A 25,449-nucleotide genomic window follows, 5' to 3' on the forward strand; every position below is an offset into this window, starting at 1 on the left:
CAAATGCATTAAATTCCTATTTAAAACAAAATTTATACCTAAATGTAAAATACAAATGTCATGAATTTTATATCGTTGTGAAACAGAATGTTTGGGTAAGAAATCAGCTGTTGCCATAAATCTAAAGAACTATTTTTCTTGGAAATATCTGTTTGACCATTGAATATTAAATCAAACTGGCCATAAATCATAGGCTATTATGGGAACATAAAACCAAAATAATAATAATAATAATAAATGCTTCATGAAAAGCCATGTGATCATAAAAAACAGCATCTTTTCCACACATGGCTTCGAGCATGACATTAACTTTTTATACGTTTGGCTCTGAGGGCTTGTGCTATTGTCTGGCAAATTGTCTTTTGTATATGCCCTGAGCAAAATGAAAGAGATAATACTCCATGCTGTGCTATCTATTATAACTGAAAAATTATAACAAAAGCACCTGGTACTCATGAGAAGTTTATTTGCTTTTACTTGTTCATTGTCAGGCAAAGATAATTTTAAATGGAAAGCCATGAGGAGTGTAACATGAACGTTCCCTATATAGTAAACCTCTGTTGCTCTAGTCAGTGCAACAACAAATAATACTGTTTAGTTCATTCAAGTCTGGTTTACATTTATTCATAAAGATGCGTGTCTGACTGAGAATAATGAATGCTTCTAACAAACCAAAAAATGAGGTTTTGAAAGGCAACTTTACATGCATTATCCTGGCGTTAAAGAAATAGCTCACCCAAAATGAAAATTTGTTGACAATTTACCCTCAGGCCATTCAACATGTACATGAGATTCTTACAAAGATGCAACTTTTCACTTCACAAGCTAATTAATTGATGGCCTGGAGTCATATGGATTACTTGTGGATTATTGTAATGTTTTTATCAGCTGTTTGGATTCTCATTCTGACGGCACCCATTCACTGCATATATGTGATGTAATGCTAAATTTCTCCAAATTTGTTCCAATTAAGAAACAAACTCATCTATATCTTGGATGGCCTGAGACGGAGTAGATTTTCAGCTAATTTTCATTTTGGGTGAACTATTGCTTTAAAGTGCTGATTGTGAAAGCAACTGATGGACTCTCATTTTGGCAAGTACACTAAAGAGGCATGTTCACTCGCTGTGTTACATAAAACTGCTGTAGGAATTTCTATATTTAGAAATACATTTCATTATCTTTTGCATTTACAGTAGTCTAGCGATGCCTAAAGAATCAGTTTTGATGATGGTCTGCTTTTGCTGATAAGAACACACTCAAATGCATCAAACATTACATTTTGTAAAGTCAGCTAACACAAGGTTGAACGATATTGACTTTCATTTAATGCTGAGATCCTCAGCTGTGTGAGTACTTAGATTTTAAAACTGAACAACAAATGGCAAGTATGTAAAAGTGTTTGTAAAAGTAAATAAAATGTCCCAAAACTAAACACTGCAATATATTTTGATGATTTGTTCTGATGTGATCAGTTTTCTTGTCTCTCGATTTCATGCTTTCAAAGGATGCTTTCAAAAAATTCCACAACACGAAACATTATGATCAGCTCAAACCATATTTATCCTTGTTGCAAGTGAATATGTTTTCAATCTTGGTCAGGGGTGCCCAAACTCAGTCCTGGAGGGCCAGTGTCCTGCAGAGTTTAGATCCAACTTGCCTCAAAGTTTCTACTATGCCTAAGAGCTTGATTAGTTGGTTCAGCTGTGTTTGATTGGGGTTGGAGCTAAACTCTGCAGGACACCGGCCCTCCGGGACCGAGTTTGGGCACCCCTGGTCTAGGTTGTATTTTCTTCTACCTTTAAAATTTTGTTGGTTTATGAGAATTAGTTCATGTCCCATAACCTGTCCATTTTGGCAAAATACAAGAAAACATATAGGAAGCATTTTCTCTTCCCTTTTAAAAGTTACTTTTAGTATTTTCCTCTCTTACCTGCATGATATATGGTCAGTTGCATTTTAATATTTGGATAAAATATTGTTTTTCCCTAATGTCTGAACAGCAACTCATTTCTTGGTCATGACCATTTAATTGTGCTAAAGCAGTTGGTGGGCATTATTAAAGATGATACACAAAGATCAGAATTTTGATGTAAAGTCAGTTTAAATGAATTGTACATACTACATGCAAATGGGAAAATTCAGTGCCTCCTATTCAAGATTTGCATTCGTAGACAAAACACAGAAAAAATACAGGCACAGACACTGCGTGCATAGAAACAAATAATCATTCAAAATAAAAACAATTCAATTCATTTAAAGAGACAGTCCTCCCAAAATACAAATTCTGTTATAAATTACTCATCCTCATGACGTTTCAAACTTGTATGACTTTGTTTATACTGTGAAACACACACACACACACACATGGTTTTTGTGGTTTATGGGGACTCTCCATAGGCGTAATGGTTTTTATACTGAACAAACTGTGTGTGCTATTGCCCTACACCAACCCTACACCTAAACTTAGCCCTTACAGGAGACTTTGTGCATTTTTAGATTTTCAAAAAAACACCATTTAGTATGTTTTTTTAAGCCTTTTGAATTACGGGGACATAGGCAGTGTCCTCATAAACCACCTTCATATTGTAATACCTCAGTCATACCCATGTCATTATACAAATTTGTGTCCTCATAAACCACATAAACATGCACACACACACACACACACACACACACAAACAAACAAACAAAGAAAAATATATTTTGAAGAAATTTGGTAACAAAAGGGTTTTGGTTCCCATTGACTTTCATTTGTTGTCCATATAATGGAAGTTAATGAGAACCGAAACAGTTTGGTTACCAGCATTCTTCAAAATATCATCTTTTATGCACCACAGAACAAAGAAAGTTATACAGGTTTGGAACAATTTGAAGATAAGTAAATGATGATAGAATTGTCATTTTTGAGTAGACCATCTCTATTAAGATATTCGATTTTTTTTCCCCCAAAGTAATTTTAAACTGATTCTGAAATAAAATAATATTTTATTTTAAGTCAATAAATTGGCACATCTGTTATTGGGGATTCCTCAATGTCATATAGTTATACTCCCTGTTATACAAACAGACTATACCTTTTTATAAAAAATAAATGTTTTTCATAAAATCATGTTCAGAAGAGAAAAAGGCAAATATTGTTCACACCATCAGTTCAACAATACTTAAACTTAACATGCACGTCTGTCAAGCAGAAAACCAATCATCAAGGACTTTGAACCTCCATGTTGTCAAGTAAAGTGTCTTTCTTAAAGAACTTTAAGGTGTGAATAGATCTCCAGACCCCTACGTAACTGTCGCTCAGGGATTGTCTCGTAGGATCGTCTGATGGGATCCCCGGTCTTTCTAATTCTATGGACTCTGCCACTTTATTCTCACGAATAGGACCCTGGTCATTGCCGTCAACTGATGCCGTCAGGCTACCATTGGGAAAGCTCTCCATATCATTTGGAAGAGTTTCCATATCTCCATCAGGCTTGGCTGGTTCCACATAAGGTTCTCCTTGAAGTTCTTCATTCTTAGCAGACTCTTCCATATCCTGGTAGGTTAACTTATTTTTGGTTTCTTGATACTTCACCACACAGTAGGTGATGGAGCCGATGGTGTTAACTACCACGCCTGCCACGAACAGGTTGGTTGGCATCACATCACTGAAGGCCAGCATGCCCACAGTGATAGTAGCTATACTCTTGACCACCCCCACAAAGCTGGTGGTGACGGCCGAATTGATATAGGTACAGTGCAGTGTGGTGAAGTTCATTGCACAGCCGATAAGGATGCAAGTGCAGAAGATGCCTGTGATATATGGGTTCTTCCAACCTTCATATGTCCACATGTCAATGGCATCCATGCTTACAATGGAACAGATGAAGAGAATGGGAGAGGCCACCACTGCAATGGTGTACTGCGCTGTGAGCGGCCCATAATCACTGTCCGCACTCGTTTTTTGGATGAGCACCAAGTAGGAGGCGTGGACAATCACAGCTAAAATGCCAGTCAAGTAGCCGAAAGGGTCACCTGTTAGATCTCCAGCACCTGCACGAAAACAGAGCGCCGCACTGCAAAGTTAAACAGACTGCGCCATACATGATTTTTGGCCATTATCAAATTAAACTCTGAATGAGAGTCATGTTTTATGGAGACTTGACATGCATAGTCCAGAATATCAACAGCACATGTTTAAGTATCATACAATGGACAAAACAGTAATTGGGCAAGATTACCTTAGGCTACTTTTATTATCTTAATTTGCTTTTATTTTGAGAAGCAGTTCAAAACACATTATTAGTATAAATAATATAATTATATGCACACTACTTGGAAAAATAAGTGACAAATAGGAAGATACAGAAAAAGAAGGATAGCTGCATGGGCTAGTTATCAAACCAGTGCAAGTTGTCACAATGGCGTTTTGTCTAGAAGGTTTTTTTTTTTAAATGTTGGATTCATCTAGTTCAAAATCTTCTTAAATTGAAAAAATCCATCATTTTATTCTCAAAACTAAAATAATACAAAAAAAATTCAATTTATTAAAAAAATTGTTTATAAATGTCACATTTATTGTTTTCATATGTATTAAATGTTACAAATGTATTACAGTAGCCTATTTGTTTTTAACGTTCAATGCCAAGTTGCGTGACAACATGCCCCATTTTCTTTGAAGCCAAGACTTTAAGGTATTGACTTACATTGAAAAATATTAACTGGAGTGAAAAGTGTGATTAGGCTACTACCTCAACATGAAGTAAAAACTATTATTATTTATAAATGAGCCAAAATATTCTTACCAGCCAGTGCTGCTCCTCCAGTGGTGATGATAACTGCTGTTATTACCCCAGCTGATGGGATCCCGTTCTTCAGCACGCACACTCCAATCCCCAACGTTACCAATGGCAAGCATCGCTTAAACACAACATACATGGGCAAACTCAATCCCCTGAGAGACCAGAGGGTTAATGTGGACTGCAAAGTCGCCAAAATACAGACACTCGCAAAAACTTTGACTAACTGGAGGCTGAAGGGAGGTATATCTATTTTGCCCAGTCTCCTCAGCACCTCTAATGTGAGAGCCGCAGTGCCGCTGGTCAGACACTGAATTAAAGTCAGATACGTAAAGCTGTAGGTCGTAATGAGGAACTTTAACAAAATATTCAGCGATCCCGAAAAAAATCCATGCGCAACGGCCACCGAAATGCCCAGAAAACGTCCTTTGCAAACTTCCATGTCTTTCCTCGTAGGCTGGGGGTTCCCGGCGTCTCCGTATTACGCACTGAGCTCTGAGTCCACTGCTGAATATTCACGTCCACTCTCCTCTTGTGCGTAATTCACGCAACACGAGCGCTGCTGAATGAATGCGACGCGCCGCAGCTTCGACGGTCTCTTTCTTTGTACAGTGATTGAATTGGAGTCAACTGCAGCCAATCCATTACTTTGATGCACTTTACACTTGTATTTCTCCTCCGAAGTAGTTCACAGTTAGAAACAATACTAGATGTGCGCAATTTAGTCTGTAAAGCAATAGTGCAAATTTGAAACCTCCCCAATAAAACTAAAGGCTAGCCACTGTTGCATCGATACAGACTATATATGCGTTTCATTTGTATTTTGAAGCATTTCAGCCACAAAAAAAACCTTTCGTTTTTTCTCTCTTATTTAAACCAGACGAATTAATTGGTTATGTTTTTGTTTGTTGTCACGTCTAGAATTTCCTGTACAAACTCCTTTAAAGTCATCGTATAACTGGCACTGCTGTATACCCCCTTTAATTCTATGGAAAATGGAAGCATTATCCTTTAAGTCCCGGTTCACGTTTCCCAAGTTTGTGTTTACAATTTCAAAGGCTTCATATCAGTTCTGGTGATTCAAGGTCACTTGGCTCACAAAAACAAGCCACTGGAAAATCCCTGACTGCCACTATACAATTTAGGCTATATGAATGCATAATATAGGGGCTAGTAAAATGTTACATTAATATGATATTCATTTATATATTGAAAACCCATAATTGATTCCTTCACTGCACAGGTTATACAAGCACAGTACTTATTCATAATATTATACTACTCTTAAACCTTTAAAAATTTTAAATAAACTCTGTGTGGTAGGCAATATTAATTAGACTAAAAGGAAGACTCTGGATTTGACTTCAGTTGAGAATGACAGATTGCATTGATTTATTAATATCAGTTTAACAAACCAGTAAGGAACAACAACATATACATACTACATAATCTACCAATGAGCTTCAGACAGCAAGGCACTTGCTGCTTAAATGAATAGTTCACCCCTAAATTATTTTTTGATGAAATCCTAGAGCTTTCTGATCTTGCATAGACAGCAATGTATAACTGAAATGTTTCCAAACCATTAAATTAGTCCATCAGCAGTTCAGCTGTAATTTTATGAAGCTATGATAATACTTTTTTTTCTCTCTCTTTTAAGTTGAACGAAGGTGTTACAGGTTTGGAACGACAAGGTAAAGTTTTAGTTTCATTATACACTTTAGAAACCAATAATAACATCACACTCAGTTTTTACACTCAGTGACAGCATGAGATTTCCCCTCATCTGTACAGTGCTCCTGACGCAATGCTCCCGATGGATCCCACGGGTTCTCCTTTAATAGCGTCATTAGGAAAACCGCAGTGAAATCTTGGCAAACTGTGATTGAAACAGAGCCGCGGCTCCCCTGTGCTTTTCGGCAACCTCTTTCCATGGTGCACCAACCTCCTATAGGGCAGCCAGGCATGAAGGGGTGAAGACTTTTACAGTCTCATCCCAAGAGCAGTCCACAACCTGTGAAGAAAGCCACAGTCACACGATTAAAACTGCATCCATATGATTGAGGTAGACCAATATGATAGTTAGATAAGGACATTGACAGGGTCAGACAAGCTTAAACAGCTGTAGCTGGATTCTGGTAATGACACCACCCAGCTGGTTACAATTTAAAAGGGTCATATCTTGATATAAAATATTCTGTATCTTTTAAGATAAAATGGATACAAATTTGATTTAAAAAGTACAGTATGCAAACAACATATCATCAGAAACAGTGGAAAATGCATGTAAACTAAAATATGATTCAAGTTAATGCCATTAAAATTCAAAATGCCATTAATAAATCTACCAAATTCATGTAAAGCACAAAGCTTATTGTGTCACCACAAGGGTCAACTCATATAAAAAGAGGAAAGGAAGAAATACCCATTGGTCTGCAGTGCTGAGAGAGCACCCTTGATATTGGGAAACAAAGAGATTTTTATGCACGTGCTGAAATACACAATAATGATGTTCAGCAAACAAATTGTTTGTTTCTTTTGATGCTGCTTCAAAGACTTTTTTAAGCATCTCTTTTTGCCTGTGCAAGGACATTAAATTGCTATCGTACCATGTACAGTTAACAATGTACTTTTGTTATATTCTCCTCATTATTATTTGTAATAACAATATCAAGACAAAATAAATATGGGCAGCTGACAAAAAAAAACATACTCCCGGTTTCACAGAGAAGGCTTAAGCCTAGTCCTAGACTAAAATCTAAGTCTGAGCTCTTTCAACTGAAATAAACTTTCTCTGACTGATCTTAAAATATAACAGTGCCTTGGTTTTACCTCTAGATGCACACCAGTAGTTTTTTGCTAAGTACGTTTACAAAAATGACTTAAATGGCCTAATCCTGGCTTCGTTTAAGCCCTGTCTGTGAAACCAGGCCATAATGATTCATATTTATATTTATTATTATTATTAATATATGCATAAGATATTAAATCACAACACTAAAAAAGGTGTAGAAAATTTTTTCACTCTTGAATTTCTAGTGAAATTCACAATTAATTAATAAAATGGCAAATAACATTGAAATAAAAAGCACCAATCTTTGCATGGCTTAAACAATACAATTCTTTCAAGACTAATATACATGGACTATACACAAGTCTGTTCATGTCCATATTCCTATTAATAGAATTTCAAAGGCACAGTTTGTCCTAACAGACAAAATTCAACTCAATGTGAAAGTGATATAGTGATGTTCCACTCCTCTTTATTGCAGTCATTTTCTCCATATCTCATTACTCCAGAGCGCTCCACCAGAAAGCCAGTGACTCACCCATTGAGGGAGAAAACGTCCTTCATTAATTACTTGACTGCAAAACGCACAACAGAGACTGAGTGCCAGAGAACGGGCAAAAGTGCAGAAGAAACAGATGCAGAGAGCAGGAGCGAGGAGTGAACGGGTGGTCAGCTGATAACACAACGCTCAATATAACTGGAGGCAAAAAAACAAGAATGTGATCCCGCTCTGCTCATCTGAGGAACAGTATCTGTTAAGCACACAGAATACATGTCCTCTTTTGAGAGATTTGTTTTAGGTTCTTGTCAAAAAGTGTAAAGGTATGATGCATCACTTGCTGTGGGTGTAGATGAAGTCGGAGCTGGGCTTTTTCTCAACAACCGGTTACAGTATAATTACCGCATTTGAAGACTTCACTTTGTTCAAAGGCATAATAACTGTTTAGTATGTGCGCAAACCTGAGCGGAGGTGATAAATCAAGCCGAAAAGGTAAAAAGAATGAATTTTCATTGGGAATGTGTGTTTTTAAACTGATACATTGTCTATTAGGAATAGCCAAAATCGATTTATAATCATATCCACTTAGACAATAAACGACATTGGTGGTGTTAGATCCCACTTGACTCTGAAATGTGTATTTAACAACACCTCAGGGTGAGTTGTGGGCTTGAATACTGGCCTTGACAGCGAGTGCGAGCAGCACAAGGTGTGTATGTGTGTGCGTTTGTGTGCACGGTTGGCAGCGAACAGGGAGACTGCGGTAGAAAAGCACTTCACAGTTCTTGCCCTCGCCTTGCAGGAACAACCCACACCACCTGCAGCCTGCCAACAGCTGCACTTACGCCCCATGCGGAACTAACAATAAGAGAGAATCCATACAGGCATAATTTTTCCAATCCTGCAATTTGGCTCTGACACACTGCGGCCCATTTTTTCAGATTTTTCCGGTTGCGCACTATTAGTATAAGAGACACAGCATGTCTTCTAAGAGACTTACAAAATACTCTGAAATGGCCAAGACATCTAAGTGAGCTTAAAAGCTTGCCAAATTTGCATTCTGATTAACAGGAAACTCTACATTATCAAAATGAGATGTGAACGTAAAAGCAAAGCCTTGAAAAGTTATTATACCCTGCAAACAATATAAATAATTTCAGCAAAAAATCTCAGGATGCTTTGAGAACGCAATAAGGAATGTAAACGAAGCTCAAACTAGTGGATAGTGATGAAAAGCTACAAAATTAAGCAATCAAATATATATAAAAAACACTTATTTATTCACTTTATTATTTTATTATATTTATATTAAATTAGTTTATTATTTCAATTACATTTTGCTTTATTAATTAAATAATTTGTTTATTATTTAAAATGTATTATATATATATATATATTTTATACTCCAGTCTTCAGTGATTTGGTGCTCAAGAAACATTTCTTATCAATAATGTTGAAAACAGTTGTGTCACGTAATATTTTTTGTGGAAAGTGTAAAACATTTTTCATGATTCTTTGAAGAATGCAAAAAGTTGAAAAGAACAGAATTTATATGAAAAGGTATTCTTTTGTGATAAAGATATTATTTCTTTCTTTAAATAAATCTTTTGACACAATATTCTAATAAACACAAAAATACACCGCATATGCAAACACTGGATGACACAGTGCATCTTCAGTTAGCTATATAACACTTTACTTTTCAGTTCTGCATTAAATTAAATCATAACTTATTTCCCTTGACTGCATAAAATTAATTAAGTGATTGAAATAAAATCAAACCCATCATGCTCCACATAAACAGTCAGAACAGAAGAGCTTCATAGACTTCAGAACCTGAGGTGACCTATAGATTGCAAGTTATTCAAAGCTAAATCTCAGAAAAATGGCACAGTGGCACAATGGAGCTGAGGGGTTTGCTGCAGACATCTCCTGTCAGCTCTGTGATGGCTTATTGACAGCTCTGACTTTTCTTCATCACTGTGAGTGCTGGCGTCAGACAGAACCGGCTCCCCTGAGGACCGTGGCCCACATCTCAATGAGCTGAGTGCTCTGTTACTGTACGTGACCGGTTCCTTGTACACGCTCTACGAACAAGGCATGCCACCTATCTGCAGATGACTGTTTTGAGCAACAAACAGACATCAGAGGTGAAGTGAGGTCAACAGACCAGGCTGTACAGTGAGGGTTAACTGAAATTAATAGCTGCAGATGGGGTCATGGAAATATTGATTTAAGATTCTCAATTACGGGCCACTGGTCCATCAGAACAGGTGTTATTAAAAAGTAAAAAAAAAAAATCACAAAAGTAAGACTGGATATAGCATAGCACAATTATATATCAATATTTTGGCAATATTTGATATATAACTTATATTTATGTATTTACTTCGAAATAGCTACAAAAAAGGGTGATTTTTTCCCAGTCAGAACTACCTTAATTTCAAACAAACACATTGGAGATTCAAGTAGTGAAACTGAAAAAAAAAGTAATAATAATTTTTAAAAAAATACCAGCAATTTTTAGTAATATTTAATAAATCACTGCTGGGGTGTTATAGTTAATGTATAACTTAAAATAAAATAAACATTACCAGAAATAAATAAAAGTAAAAACTTTACTTTATATTATTTTAGCTAGCTGGCAAGGAAACATTCCTCATTTTCATTTGATGTAGGATTACTGAAATGACCAAAAAGGAAAATAAATAAATAAAAACTATATAGATATTTTAAAAATCTAATAAGAATGACAGACACACAACAAAATTTAATAAAACCTTCAAATTAAAAATATAACAATAAAAACTAATAAAAACGTAAATAACTATAACCTCGATGATACTAACATAATACTAGCATAATACTGACTTAAGTTGGGTCATCAACTTTAAAATGCACATAGCATTTTTTTTATTACAATATCCTATTTTTATTACTGAAGTAAAGCTATTGAAACATTCTGCTTATATACTCTCATAATTGAATAACACCGGCTTTACTAAAATAAAAAGGTTGCTTGGAGTTATTTTTGCTCCACTATTGAAAGCTACTACATTGTTTTCTCCTAATATTAATTTCCTTTGTGGCACTTATTGAAAGGACAGCATGGGAGGAAGTGGCAGGATGTGGCGGAAAAGAACTGGGAGTTAAATTGCACATGCACTGACCAGTAGGCCACTTTTTCATATTGTTATTTTCAACTATATTCAATAGGTGTGACCCACAGGACTGTGTTTTGGTGAGATTACCTGGTTAGGGATGTGCAGGTTGAAATCCAGGCCACACACAAACTCTGAGTGGTGTTCCAGTGTCTCCAGCAGCGGCTGGTTCTTGGAGTAGTCCCAGAATCTGTGGACGCAGAGCAGCAGAAAGCAATCATGCTAATTGAACGGCTGTTTGTCTTCTCTGACGGGGCAGCGGCTCAAAGCCCTGATGCAGCCCTGACTCACCAGGCCCTGACTGATCCATTCAGCAAATGTAATTAAATCGCCTCTCTGAAAAAAACCCCAAAACTCCCTGTCTATAGGAAAACATTAGGCAGGCATTAATACTAACATTGCCATAGAGCAGAAGTGAAGGATATTATTTATAAGCACAGTGGGATGACAGCTGCTCAGGGTGTGGAAGTCTTTAGAAAGGGATGTTTAAATAAATCACCAGTGTGGCATGAATATGCTGGATACGTGTTAAAAGTTCAGAGGGCACTAAAACAGGGCACCAAATATCACTCAATATCAATATCAAGTTAAAATGGAGCAAAACCATGTGTTAAGACAAACTTGTGCCAAATTACTAGACTCGCATGATTTTTGCCAATAGTAAGCACAGAAAATGTGAAAAATGTGCACAAAAAACAAATTAAATCCAACCATATAACTAAATCAAAATCAGTAAGAGTACAATATTGTGACAATGTTTTTTTTTTTTTTAAATTGCAGATATTGAGATCACAGTCAACACCAGACCTGCATATATTTATTTTAAATGTATTTATGAGATACATATACAACCAACAGCTTCACTAATATCTGTCATACTTCATTTAAAGCAATACGTCAACCTAAACAAACTGTCATCATTTAAAGAATGAAAAGCTCCCTACACAAAGCAAAGACCAATATAGAAAAATCAATATCCCTGCTTAATTAGTTGTTAAATAATACAGAGAAAGACTTAATTTTCCTTCTGTACCGCATTATCATGTACACAGCGCCATAGCAACTTATGTATGAAAGTGGAAACCTTATCTGCTGTAAACGAGACCTGACAGATCTGAAAGAGCGACTGCATAGACTGGGTTAAGTAAACAGCTAAGTGTGCATGTGTGTGTGTGTATGTGTGTGTGTGTGTGTGTGTGTGTGTGTGGCAGCAGGTGGCTCACATGTTCTTTTGAAAGTAAATCCTTCAAAAAGTCTTTGTTTTTAAATAAACACCATTTTCTCTTTACCGCAAAGGGAACAAAAAAGATTCACATTGATTCGTTCTTCCTGTGGAAATCATTTCTGGTAATTACCTCACGGTCGGCATTATCACAGTTTACTCTGAACGTAAAACTAATTAGATAGCACCTTAGTCTGTCCTGTCCTGTTCAAACAGCAAATTTCCTTTAATCAATAGAACTGATTTCTATGAAAGCAAAACCGCAAATACTAGTTCTAAAGCTAATTGGCTATAAGTCATGCTAAATGAACTGAGAGAACGACAACAAACTGAAAGTTGAGCAAATATAAAAAAAGAACTTCTGCTAGGGTTACTAAGGTACAGTAATATTACCGGCTCCTTGTATTGCGTGTTAAAATTGAGATGTCATTCTTTGTGCATAAAATGCATTATATTATATATAAATTGCATTATTTTGTATAGAAATTGTATACTGCCTTCACTCCCCTTGATAGTCATCATAATGTGTTTTACTCATCTGCATAAAGTTGGACATGCCTACATTTTTCAGTCAATGATTACTGTCAGTCCATTTAAATAAAAATATTACAAATATATAATATAAAATACATACATAATCTCACATTTATTACCACTAAATTAGCTTTTTGGAAGTATGAACAATATAATACATGTGTCTTTCTCTTGTTTTTATAGGGATCTGGGTTTATCGTAGTGCATAAATTAACACTGTTTATCCAAGTACTGATTGGCTGGCTCATTTAGTCCAGGCTTACAACACCTCCAGGCTTAGATAAACAGATAACATTTAAACAATTAGGTGACAAGCAGCATTGGGAGGAAAATCAAGCTCGCCTCTAATAAGACCACTTGTGGCAACCACTGCTCAATATGAGAGTCAATTCTCATTTTAAAGCTTGTCAACCCAGATAAAGTACTCTCTGTAATCTTTCTCCAACAGCCAAGGCAAAGACCTGTTGTCAATCTTTAAGAAAAACAACTATCCATCCCTTTATCAATTATAACGGTGTTCCCAATTGACCTGTTTGGAGGAGAACAATAGACTAACTTCAGTCACTTTATCGACATATAGGTGCATCTCAAAAAATTTGAATATCGTGAAAAAGTTCATTTTTTCTTGTAACTTATTTAAAAAAGTGAAACTTTCATATATTTTAGATTCATTACATGTAAAGTAAAGCATTTCAAAAGTTTTTTTGTTTTAACTTTGATGATTAGAAATTACAGCTCATGAAAGTCAAAAATCAGTATCTCAAAATATTAGAATATTTCCTAAGATCAATCTAAAAAAGGATCTGCAAAACAGAAAAGTTCAAGTTCTTTAAAGTATGTTAATTTATGCACCCAATACTTGGTCAGGGCTCCTTTAGCACAAACTCCAGCATCAGCGAGGAATGGCATGGAAGCGATCAGCCTGTGGCACTGCTGAGGCAATATTGAGCCTTCAGCTCGTCTGGATTGTTGGATCGACTGTTTCTCATCTTTCTCTTGAAAATATCCCATAGATTCCATATGGGGTTCAGGTCAGGCATGTTGGCTGGTCAATCAAGCACAGTAATATCATAGTCAGCAAAGCACTTGGAAGTGGTTTTGGCACTGTGGGAAGGTGCTAAAGTCCTGCTGGAAAAGGAAATCAGCATCTCCATAAAGCTTGTCAGCAGATGGAAGCATAAAGTGCTCTAAAATCTCCTGGTAGACGGCTGCATTGACTTTGGACTTGATAAAACACAATGGACCAACACCAGCAGACGTCACGGCACCCCAAATCATCACTGAATTCGGAAACTTCACAACTGGACTTCAAGCAGCTTGGATTCTGTGCCTCTCCAGTCTTCTTCCAGACTCCAGACCTTGATTTCCAAATGAAATGCAAAATTTACTTTTATCTGAAAAGAGGACTTTGGACCACTGAGCAACAGTCCAGTTCTTTTTCTCCGTAGCCAAGGTAAGATGCTTCTGACGTTGTTTCTGTTTCATAAGTGGCTTGGTAGCCCTTTTCCTAGAGAACATTAGTAGGTGCCTGGCAGTACAAAATGCATGCTAAAATGCAATTACAGACTACTGTTAACTATAGTATAATTTGTGTGTTCTTCAAAGGCCTAAATATGTCTCACAATTAAAGGTTATTAAGACTTCTAGAATATATTTACATAAAATCTATGGGGAAAAAGTGGCTCATTTAATAACAGCAACTAGTCAGACAGCAAGCTTGAATAAAATAAAGCCAAAAATTGGCTTTTGCTTTACTACTGTGATTTTTGCTGATATGTCCTTGATAGCCCTTTTAAAGATCATTCCCCCAATGCAAAAATGAGCTCCACGCTTGATAAAAACACAACCATGCACTAACAGAATGCATTCACTGCAAAAGGAAATAAACCAGTCTACCCTGAAATGAGATCAATGGGTTTTACAGCCCCACTTTATGGCAAAGCATCAGTTCTTCTGGTAACGTGCCAGCAACACAGACTTTACCATTCATTCCAAAGATCATCTGCCCTCAACATGGATGAGCAGATCTGGACAATGCAGGGATGTCTTTAGAAATGTGAAATCTTACTTCATGTGTTTTTGATGGAAGACAAATTATTTCAGTAAAACATTTTATCCAGTTAGTTCTGGTCCGCTAATTTAATTGGACGATTTTTGACTCTTTTTAACTTCTTATATATAGAACAGTATAAAAGAAATAGCACATTTGTAATATTCAGAATATTCAGAAGATCAGCACAGCTGCTCATGTGATATTGCTTGATCTGAATTTAGTTTATAATTTGCTCTTTAATGATTAAATGTGACCGATGCATCTGTGGTCAGAAATGTGGCTTACCTGACTGTGAAATCATATGAGCAGGATGCTAGGACTGTCTTATAAAATGGGCAGAACTAGAAATGACAAACAAATAAAAGAGGAATTAATAGACAGTGGTTGCTGGAGAAAAAAAACATTAATTGATGAACATGCTGACATCTTTATCAATGGACACTGCTTTAAAACTTGCATAAAAGCTATATTTACATTGCAGCTGAATGTGGCCCAAATCCTTGAACCAGTTTATAAATGTCCAAATGTTTATGTATGACATGGATCACTTTTATATATGTAAATAAACTGGATAAATATCTGTCTTTTTTATTATAGACTTTAGTGTGAATAGTTCTAATGCATTTCAATTTTTACATCAATTTCATCAGGCAAAATCTATACTTGTTAGGCAAGCTAAAATAATGTGATGAACTTGAAAATGAGATCTTTGAGATCTACACGTTTTTATTGATTAACCCTCCTACTGCACGAGTGTTTTAATGATATCAGCTGAATTATGACATGAAGAGTTCTCATCACCAATATTCTCATGACCCAACAGTAACAGTTTTTGTAGAACAGTAAATGAGAAAGACAATAGACCTCTTTGTCACTGATACAGTATAAAATGACACAATAATCATATAATAAGAATAAACAGTGTTCATTTCAAAGCTGTTTGACATCATTACATTCAGGAACACACAATCTCATGCTTCACAGCCCTCCTGTATTCCCAGTGCAATAAACTGCTCATAGCTCCTTATTTCACACATTTTTATTTCTTTTTTTCTACATTATCTGAAAGCTGAGAGCAAAACCATTAACTTGAAACAGTTTGTGATATCACCCTGACCCAGCTGAATCGGGTTTTATTCCCATAGCTCCCTTTGAGATACAAGCTTCCATGTTGTGACATAAAATCAAAGCATTTGTGTATGTTTTGGGCACAGGTTTCACAGTGGACTGGTCAAGTGCACTGATCTCTGTAATCTACATTATTGCTGAATGTTTGGACACTCAAGCGCTCACATTTTCTCCAACTCAATTGAACAGATCCCTAAAGATAATCTGTTTATATACGAAAATCCATAGCTGTCACATACAGCACACAAACACGCTGTGAGTTTAACACAGACAGAAATTGCTGCATGCCTCATTAATGTTCAATAGGCTTGTTAAGTTAATTAAAACTAATAAACAAACTAATGTGACACTGAATGGCAGCTGTATTCTTTACCCTTCATCCAACTCAATATTTTGAACTGTTATGATTTCTCAATATGGGCCCTTTACACATTGTTTGCATGACCATTCAAACTTCATTAAGACACACTTCTGTGAAAAAATGAGGGCAGCTTTTAAACTAGAATAACAGAAATGAATTGGCCATTTAAGTACAATACCTTTACTCTGCGGATGGCGTAGGAATGGCCCATCATTTGAGCTACAGGATGTCGGACGTTACGTAGGTCCCACACTCTGAGACTGCAGTCCACGGCTCCAGTGACCAGAACATTCTGAGAACATGAAATGAAAAACAATGTGAATGGAATTAAATATTTTTGTGCACCATATACTTTATATTGCATATATATTTAATAGAAGCAGTATGCTAGACTGATGGCTACATGACTCATGGCAATATGTTCAACGCTATATCACGACCAATTCGTTCGTATTTTACAAGGTGGCTAATTCATACGACCTCACTCGTACGATTTGTCTACACCCCAGTGACAGGTAGGTTTAGGGGCGGGGATAGGTGTAGGTCATTCGTACAAATTCATACGAATTGTGCAACTTGTAAAATACGAACGGTTTAGCAAAAATCATATGAATTTGTACAAATGATGTCGTACGAATTAGCCACCTCGTAAAATACGTACGAATTGCAGTGAGATCGGGCTGCTATGTTACATGCTTAAATCAGTAAGTGGTATACGGTTATCTCACAAATACATAACATTTTACATTTAAAAAAAAAAAAACTTATATAACACTAAAAATTCTGAGACTGCAAGATATAAAGAAATTAAACTAACTTTTTTACAGCAAGGACACACTAATGAAAAGTAACAGTAAATACAATTATATTGTTACAAAACACTTAAAAAAAATGCTGTTCTTTTGAACTTTCCATTCATCAAAGAATCCTAAATAAATGCTTCCACAAAAATATTAAGCAGCACAACTGTTTTTAGCATTCATAATAACAAGAAATGTTTCTTGAGCACCGAATCAGCGTATTAGAACTATTTCTGAAGGATCACGTGACACTGAAGACTGGAGTAATGCTTTTTTTATGTGCTCAGAGAAAGTTCAGTACAAAATAAACACCTCTATAATACACTGTATCAGAAACTGTGTTATGAAATACAAATCCCATTCATGTCCACAGAGAATAAACTGAATAGAGGAAATACTCACCTGGTCGTATTTGCACCAATCACAGCTGAGGATTTCAGCCTTGTGCGCTGGGACGGCCAGCCTGCACGATCCCGCCTTCATATCCCACACTCGCAGTGTCCCATCGCCTAGCAACAGAGACGAGCTTCAAATCTCAAGTGTCAGACTTTTAAATCTTCTAAAAAGCCATGAAATTTCTCCTATAAATTCCCGGTCTGCACTCTCTGCAGAATCCTCTGAACCATAACAGTCATTTCAAGGGTCACTTGCACTCAGCATGAATGGACCCAGGGTAAGGCTGCTGAGGGAAGCGTCGTTGGCCAGTCCTCTACGCTGCACAGGCCACAGATTTCTACAGGGAATTTCTCTGGTCGTATCTCTTTTACGCCTTCTATCTGATCTTTTTCTCGAAGCACAGCATTTCAATTCTGGAGTAAGCAGTAAAATGGTCCAGACATTCACTTTTTACAAGTCACTACATGTTGCAACGTTAGCAGTATCAACAAACAGCAAAATACTCAAGAATCAATCTCTGGGGGTTTCTCTATATGGTGCATAAGTATTCAAAGTCTGGTTAAATAGACTTAAATAGGCATAAATGTAGTATTAACAGCCTGGTGGAAAATGTTCCCTAAACTGCAGGTCCCACTTTGAATAACCTAAAAAAATCCATAAATAGCTATATATCATGCAGAAATTTAACACATTATGTGAGCACTGCATAAACATAGCATAATTATATTAATGCATATCTGGAAAGCAAACAGACCCAAGGGATAGTTCATACAAAAATAAAAACTCTGTCATTATTTACTCACCCTCCTGTCGTTCCAAACCTGTATGTATTTCTTTCTAATGCTGAGCACAGAAAAAGGTATTTTGCATTTTGAACCAAATGTTGATATCCAAAGAGTTTTGATTCCCATTGATTTCCACTTTATTTATTTTTTCAAATGCAATGGAGTTCAATGGGAATGGAAAATGTTTAATTACCAACATTCTTCTAAATATCTTCTTTTGTGTTCTACAGAGAAAGATTTGGAATGACATGAGGATGAATAGTTCATTTTTGGGTGGATTATCCCTTTAATATTTCATCTTTAAGTTTAGCATCATTATTACTATTGGGAACAAACCTCAAAAGATGTTACGCATCTCATCTTGCACCATTTGTGGCACGGACATGAATGATACCTTAAATAACAACACACCACCTTCTCCCTGTGCATATAAACCAGATCTGGAGTAAATATGCCGGTAAAATTTTTTAAAAAGTCTAAATAAGATTAATACAGAACATGAATCTCAGTTTCTCAATCCTAAAAACAGCATCAAAGTATGTGGCATTTACTTGACAATCCAATAGATCGTTGTTTAAATGAATGGCACTACTTTAGTTAATTATATCTCAGGAGGCTTGTGCCAATGAATATTGTAACCCTTATTGATTTGGTGATCTGCAACTGATGGAATAAATAAAAGCCACTCTGAAATGCGGCCCGCAGGGAGTGACAATAAATTAAGTCCATCACATGAACACTTTCAAGTACTCTAGGAAGATTTAAACAATGTTTTTATATCACAATATATTGCAGCATGGTTCCATTTTCTGCTAACATATTAGCATCAGGAAAAAGGGACTGCATTTCACCCACAGGTCCTGAAGATAATTTTAATTAAAACAGATTTAAGCTTCTTTGCTATGCCTTCATCAATACTTTTCAAATGCTTTTATGTATATATTTGATTATTTTACCTTTGTCATAGATGCAGACTAAAATATAAAAATCCACCATAAAAAATACATAATAGTACATTTTTAAAATTATGATAATCCTAACAAAGAGTAAACCCTGCCACCATTTACTGTCTGAAAATAATTTATTCAAATCCAAAGATACACCACTCCAGCTGATGGGAATATGTCAGAAAACATCTCAAAAAGGGTCTTAACGTATAGGAGGCAGCTTGCAGATTTAAAAAAAAAAAAAAAAAATAGTTTGAAGGTTTTGAGGAAGATTAATTGTCAATATTTCAATGAGCTCAAGTTCAATAATAACTTTGATATGTGGCCCACTCTAGGCACTTCTATTTTAATTATTGCGGAACAGATCTCTTACTGAGATTGTTGGCATGTAAACGTCTTGCATTAACGATTTCCTGGCATCCCGGCTAGAGAAGTCAGGGCTCCTGCTATCACTGCATAGAGAGAGGAGGAGGTGAAATCTCTGATAAAGGAGGTGCTGAAATTGTCTCTTCAAAGCACAGGGATACTTGGAGGCCCTCGTTGACTACATTAACAGATGACAAGAAATAGAAAATCTAAGTGAGATTAAAAAGATTAGGATACTTATTTACTATATATATATATATATATATATATATATATATATATATATATATATATATATATATACACAGTATTTATAAATACATACAGTATATGTATACAGTATATATATGTGTGTATATATATATATATATATATATATATATATATATATATATATATATATATATATATATATGTATATGCACACACACACACACACACACAGTGCTTTGCGAAAGTATTCACACCGCTTAATTTTTTTTTTTTCACGTTTTATGTTGCTGCCTTATGTTAAACTGCTTTAAATTACACACAATAAAGTACACTCCATACACTATAATGGTAAAGCAAAAAAAAAAAAGAAAAAAGGTTTTTAACATCTTTCCAAATTTATTAAAAATAAAAAAACTTATATGATTCCATTGCATAAGTACTCAATCATATCAACATTATATAACACAGAATGAACCTGAAAATTCTGTATATTTTTTGTCTTACCAAAACCTGTAAAGCTATGGTGGTTTAATTATTTCATGTCATGTTGTCTGACATCAGTGTGTATGCAAATACCGCTTAGAATCCAGAAATATTTTTCTACAAAACTGCAATTTGCCATTTGTACATTGAAGAGACACGAAAGAGGTCATTTACATTTACATTACATTTACATTTATTCATTTAGCTGACGCTTTTATCCAAAGCGACTTACAAATGCTATATATGTCAGAGGTCGCACGCCTCTGGAGCAACTAGGGGGTTGAGTGTCTTGCTCAGGGACACATTGGTGTCTCACAGTGGATTCGAACCCGGGTCTCTCACACCAACGGCATGTGTCTTATCCACTGCGCCATCACCACCCCATTTATAAACATAAAGCTTGCAGAAAGCCACAACCAGTCCTCATAAATCTGATCAAAACTGTGCTGGAAAGCTGTGGAAAGTTGCCATATTTATGGAAAGCAAAAACCTGATGCTGGCTTTATGTTGTATGCTTATATAAGAGCTTTATGTGATGAGAAAAGCCAGCATATCTAACTTAAACATCTTTGCTGAGGTAGCATTTCCCTGAAACCACTTTTTCCATGATCACATTCAGCGTTTGCCACGGTGCTAGGGTTTAGTATTGATTTTCAGACACCTCTCATTACACACATGGTGTCAGCATTTAATAACAAAAGAAAAGGGTCCTCCATCAGCACAGGAGGGTGTCATTCTTATCACAGCGAAATTAATAAAAGGAACATGGATGAGTATCCTGTACGTGATCTCTCAAGAAACCAAATATGGCCTGTATGTGTGCATATGCATTCAGAGTTAGTCATTATTGTCTGATGCACTATGAGGGGCCCGTGACTCCTTGTCACCATTCATGCATAAAATGCATTATAAAGGGATGCAATTAATTATCCTTTGGTGCAACACTGAAGAAAGAAAGTCGTTAGGGTTTCAATGACAATTTTCATTTCTGGGTGAACTATCTGTTTAAGCACTGAGAGTTAAGATCAGCAGTAAGTGGCTACTGCAGGTCCAATGTACTGCTGATAAGATCACAGCAGATTGGTTTGGAGCTGATCGACTCTGGGCTCTGATGGCAAAGCCTAGTGTTTAGAGTTGTAATGCCGTCACCAATCCCTGCTATATCTGAGAGAGATGTGTGCTCGTGAGACCCTTGTGAGTCCTTCTCACCTGGTACAAACACACAGATTACTCTGTAGACTCTGAGTATGATCTAAATAACACCCAATGTTATGCAATCATGATTATGCAGAAATTTCTATCATGAATGCACTTTTGAAAAGTTTCCCAGCACAAAATGTATCAAAACTAGGGCTACTCGGTCAATTAAAGATTTCATTTAATTACAACAAAAAGCAGATTACTTATTCATATTAATCACAAATAATCACAAACACACAGTTTTTTTTTTTTTTTTGAGGAAAAGGGATTTTATGCACATGTCAGAAGGCATGATTAACTGTGTTAATTTTTGTGCTATTTTCTAATTAATTGCACTGAATTAACACAATCAATTAAAATCCCCAATCAAAACTAAACCAAGAAAATTTTGCAAGGTCCAAAGTATTGTAATAGCTCACTGCTGACCTCATGGGGTGAACGATTGTATTGAAATGCTGAATGATTTGGCTGCTAGTCCAAATTAAAATATAATACAATCTCAATCTTCGCCAAAATGTATGTTTGTCTTATCTTTTTTCTTTTCTTTTTTTTTTGCCAGGGAATGAGATTGTAAAATGGTGCTACACTTCTCAACACAAACTGTATTTCCATATAATGTGTAATTTGTAAGTTGCTCTCTAGTGTAATATTTGCCTTTGATGCAATTTTAAAGAGCCAAATATTACAGTAAAATCAAGACATGAAATAAAATAAACTGACATTACATAAATAAATAAAAAAACTTAAACTTATTTGATCTCAGTTAATTTCCAAAGCAATATTTCTCATTTTCAATAAGGGTCCCACTGTCCTAAAATAACTAAAACTGAAATGATGTATAAAAACCATACGGACATTTACCAGTAAAAACCAAACTAATAAAAATGACAAAAACAAACTTTAAAAATTCTAAAACTGTATCTAAAATTATATCAAACTATATAAATTTAATATCAAAATATTAATAAATCTATAACAGTACCTCGGTGATACTAAAATAACATGGTTTCACAATTCCATTTCCCCTTTTCTCCTAATAAGGCTTTTTCTGATTCTGATTGTTTTGGTCTGCCACATGGTACCTTGATACATATGCATGTCAACTCTAATATCTGCATCCCAACTCAGTAATTTTCCGAAGTAAAGCAGCAATCGTTCCAAACTTCATGGGAGGACAGATACAACTCATTCTCCTACCTGAGGCTGAAGCAAAGCATGCTGGGATGTGAGGAGACCAGATGGTGCTATAGATGACACCCTCATGACCCTGCAGGGAGCTCACTAACTGACATCGCTCCAGATCCCACTGGAAGCAAAACAGGACAACCATGAAGCTCATTTTATGCCAACAAGTAACAACATTAACAGTATGTCTGCTCACCAGTGCTCAGAAAGAGAGTTTTCATCTACAATTTTAAATGTTAGTTGCATTTTACTATTTGCTTTTAGCATTAGTTAAGAATTGAACTAAGTGTCATTTTTTAACAATGTCTGCATATATTCACCTTCTAAAACAAACTCCACTTACCACTTTGGCTGTGTGGTCCCATGATCCTGATACCACCAGGTTCTCCCCCCGTGTCTGACTCCAGTCTACTGAATACACCTAGGCCATACGTTTTGCAGTTCAGAAGTTATGAAGCGCTAAATGCAGGGAGCTTTAACATGAACTACTGAGAGTGTGAACTCACCTCTTGTGTGTGGCCTTTCAGCACCTGCAGAAGACCTTGCGGGTTGGCAGTGTCCCAGATCTGCAAAGATCCATCACCTCCTCCTGTCACCAGCACATGTTCATTGTTCTCGCTCCATGTCACATCGAAGAGCCCATCATTCCAGTCAAAACTGTGCATGAGACAAAAAGATACTCAACCTCTATTTAATGATCAGTCACATCTCCACTTTTCATTGACTCTGCATACCTGCATCATCGGTGACCTTAAAAATGCATAATTTCATGACAATTAAGAAAATTTCCCCTATATTGTAATAACTGAAAAAAAAAAAATAAATAGACATATGTGTGTGTGTATAGTACAAATATAGTATTTGCATGATTTTCATGTATAACATAATGAAAAAACTGGTCTTAAAACAGGCCTCGCGCACAATATAATTTCTTGATTGCTTGTTTTTTTCTTTTGATTTTGACTGTATAGCTACTCTATTTAATTAACTGAAAGAAATTACCTCCTCACAAGTGAAACATCTGCCTCTCTCTGCTCCAGCACAAAAAGAGTCCCACATCCTAAAAGGCACGAAGAGTTTTCATTGGCATTTCTGCCAATTTCATTTATTTATGTTCATGCAATATTCCAAATATTACCTGCTATTCCATAATACTGCGCTGACGCACAGGCGATCGTAGAAGCCAAAAAAGGTGAAATCTCCACCGCATATCCATGACGGCCTGGAGATTTAAACGACTTCATACTCTCTAATAACTCGGTGCAGAAACAACGCTTAGGTCATTGCACTATTGACTCTAAAGTCCACCAAAAATGTATTCACGGTTTGTCAACATTTGTCGACAACGGCGCACGCTTAATACATTCTCAACAATCAATACAACTGTACATCAAGAAATCAATGCGTTTGCCAGGTATTTACATTTAGCGCAAAACATGTGTATCCCAGATGTTTACTTCCGTGTTTTGACTGCGTTACAAACGCGAAGCTGTGATTGGTCAGATGAGGATGACGTCAATCTTGAAGATAGTTTTGATATAATACATTGATATAATATATCATGTTATTTTTTTTCCTTTTTATTTTATGTGGTTTTATAAAATAGAAACTAGAGCAGAAAATATTTTTAAAATGCCAATTAGACGTAGTCTGCAAAAACGGGTGACTGAATGAAGAACAAGCTGTGGCTTAAAAAGATCTCGCACCAGATGGCAGCATTTCTCTAGTAAAAACCCATTTGATGTCTTCAGACTTGACACCTCACCATTTAAAATATTTTCACATTGTAGTGCCATCAAGTTAAAACATGTTGGGGAAATTGTTCTCTTAAATTATTTTATGTTAATAATGCTGGGTAATTTCTATACAAAACGTACCGTGGTGGTAAAGTGGTGGAAATACCATGGCACTTATTACAGTATTATTTACAATATGTGATCCTGGACCCCAAAACCAGTTATAAGGGTCAATTTTTTGAAATTGAGATTTATACATCATGAATAAATAAATAAGCTTTCCATTGATGTACAGTATGGTTTGTTAGGATAGGACAATATTTGGCTGAGATACAACTATTTGAACATCTGGAATCTGAGACTGCAAAAAAATCTAAATATTGAGAAAATCAGCTTTAAAGTTGTCCAAATGAAGTTCTTAGCAATGCATATCAATAATTAGGTTTTGACATATTTACGGTAGGAAATTTACAAAATATCTTCATGGAACATGATCTATATTTAATATCCAAATGATTTTTGGCATAAAAGAAAAATGGATAATTTTGACCCATACAATATATTGCCGACTATTGCTACAAATATAGACCCGTGCAACTATCTATCTATCTATCTATCTATCTATCTATCTATCTATCTATCTATCTATCTATCTATCTATCTATCTATCTATCTATCTATCTATCTATCTATCTATCTATCTATCTATCTATCTATCATCTATAGCCATACTAATAATGCTGAGATGGCTTTGCTGTTATCATCTGGATTTGCTGTTATAACATTTTAAAAGTGTGGGAGGACAGTT

General features: G+C 35.8%; 2 protein-coding genes across 2 annotated transcripts; both read right to left on the reverse strand.

The window, feature by feature from the left end:
• Nucleotides 1–3,205: 3,205 nt before the first annotated feature.
• On the reverse strand, nt 3,206–5,223 carry LOC306844226 (solute carrier family 35 member D3-like; the record flags this gene model as incomplete). The annotated part of the gene is made up of 2 exons (XM_079376198.1): nt 3,206–4,035; nt 4,788–5,223. 2 exons carry the CDS (start codon nt 5,221–5,223, stop codon nt 3,206–3,208), a joined length of 1,266 nt encoding a protein of 421 aa, XP_079232324.1.
• Nucleotides 5,224–6,146: 923 nt separating this feature from the next.
• Nucleotides 6,147–24,399, reverse strand: LOC306843880 (peroxisomal targeting signal 2 receptor-like). The gene is made up of 11 exons (XM_079375577.1): nt 24,044–24,399; nt 23,908–23,965; nt 23,412–23,562; nt 23,249–23,326; nt 22,918–23,026; nt 17,733–17,839; nt 16,709–16,822; nt 15,327–15,382; nt 11,323–11,422; nt 6,609–6,795; nt 6,147–6,567 (listed from the first exon to the last, which is right to left on the reverse strand). The coding sequence occupies exons 1-10, from the start codon at nt 24,147–24,149 to the stop codon at nt 6,730–6,732; spliced, it is 945 nt and encodes a 314-aa protein (XP_079231703.1). The 5' UTR covers nt 24,150–24,399; the 3' UTR covers nt 6,147–6,567; nt 6,609–6,729.
• Between the last annotated feature and the right edge of the window lie 1,050 nt (nt 24,400–25,449).

This window comes from Barbus barbus, assembly GCF_936440315.1.
Source record: "Barbus barbus genome assembly, chromosome: 24".
In the NCBI taxonomy this organism is placed as follows: domain Eukaryota; kingdom Metazoa; phylum Chordata; class Actinopteri; order Cypriniformes; family Cyprinidae; genus Barbus; species Barbus barbus.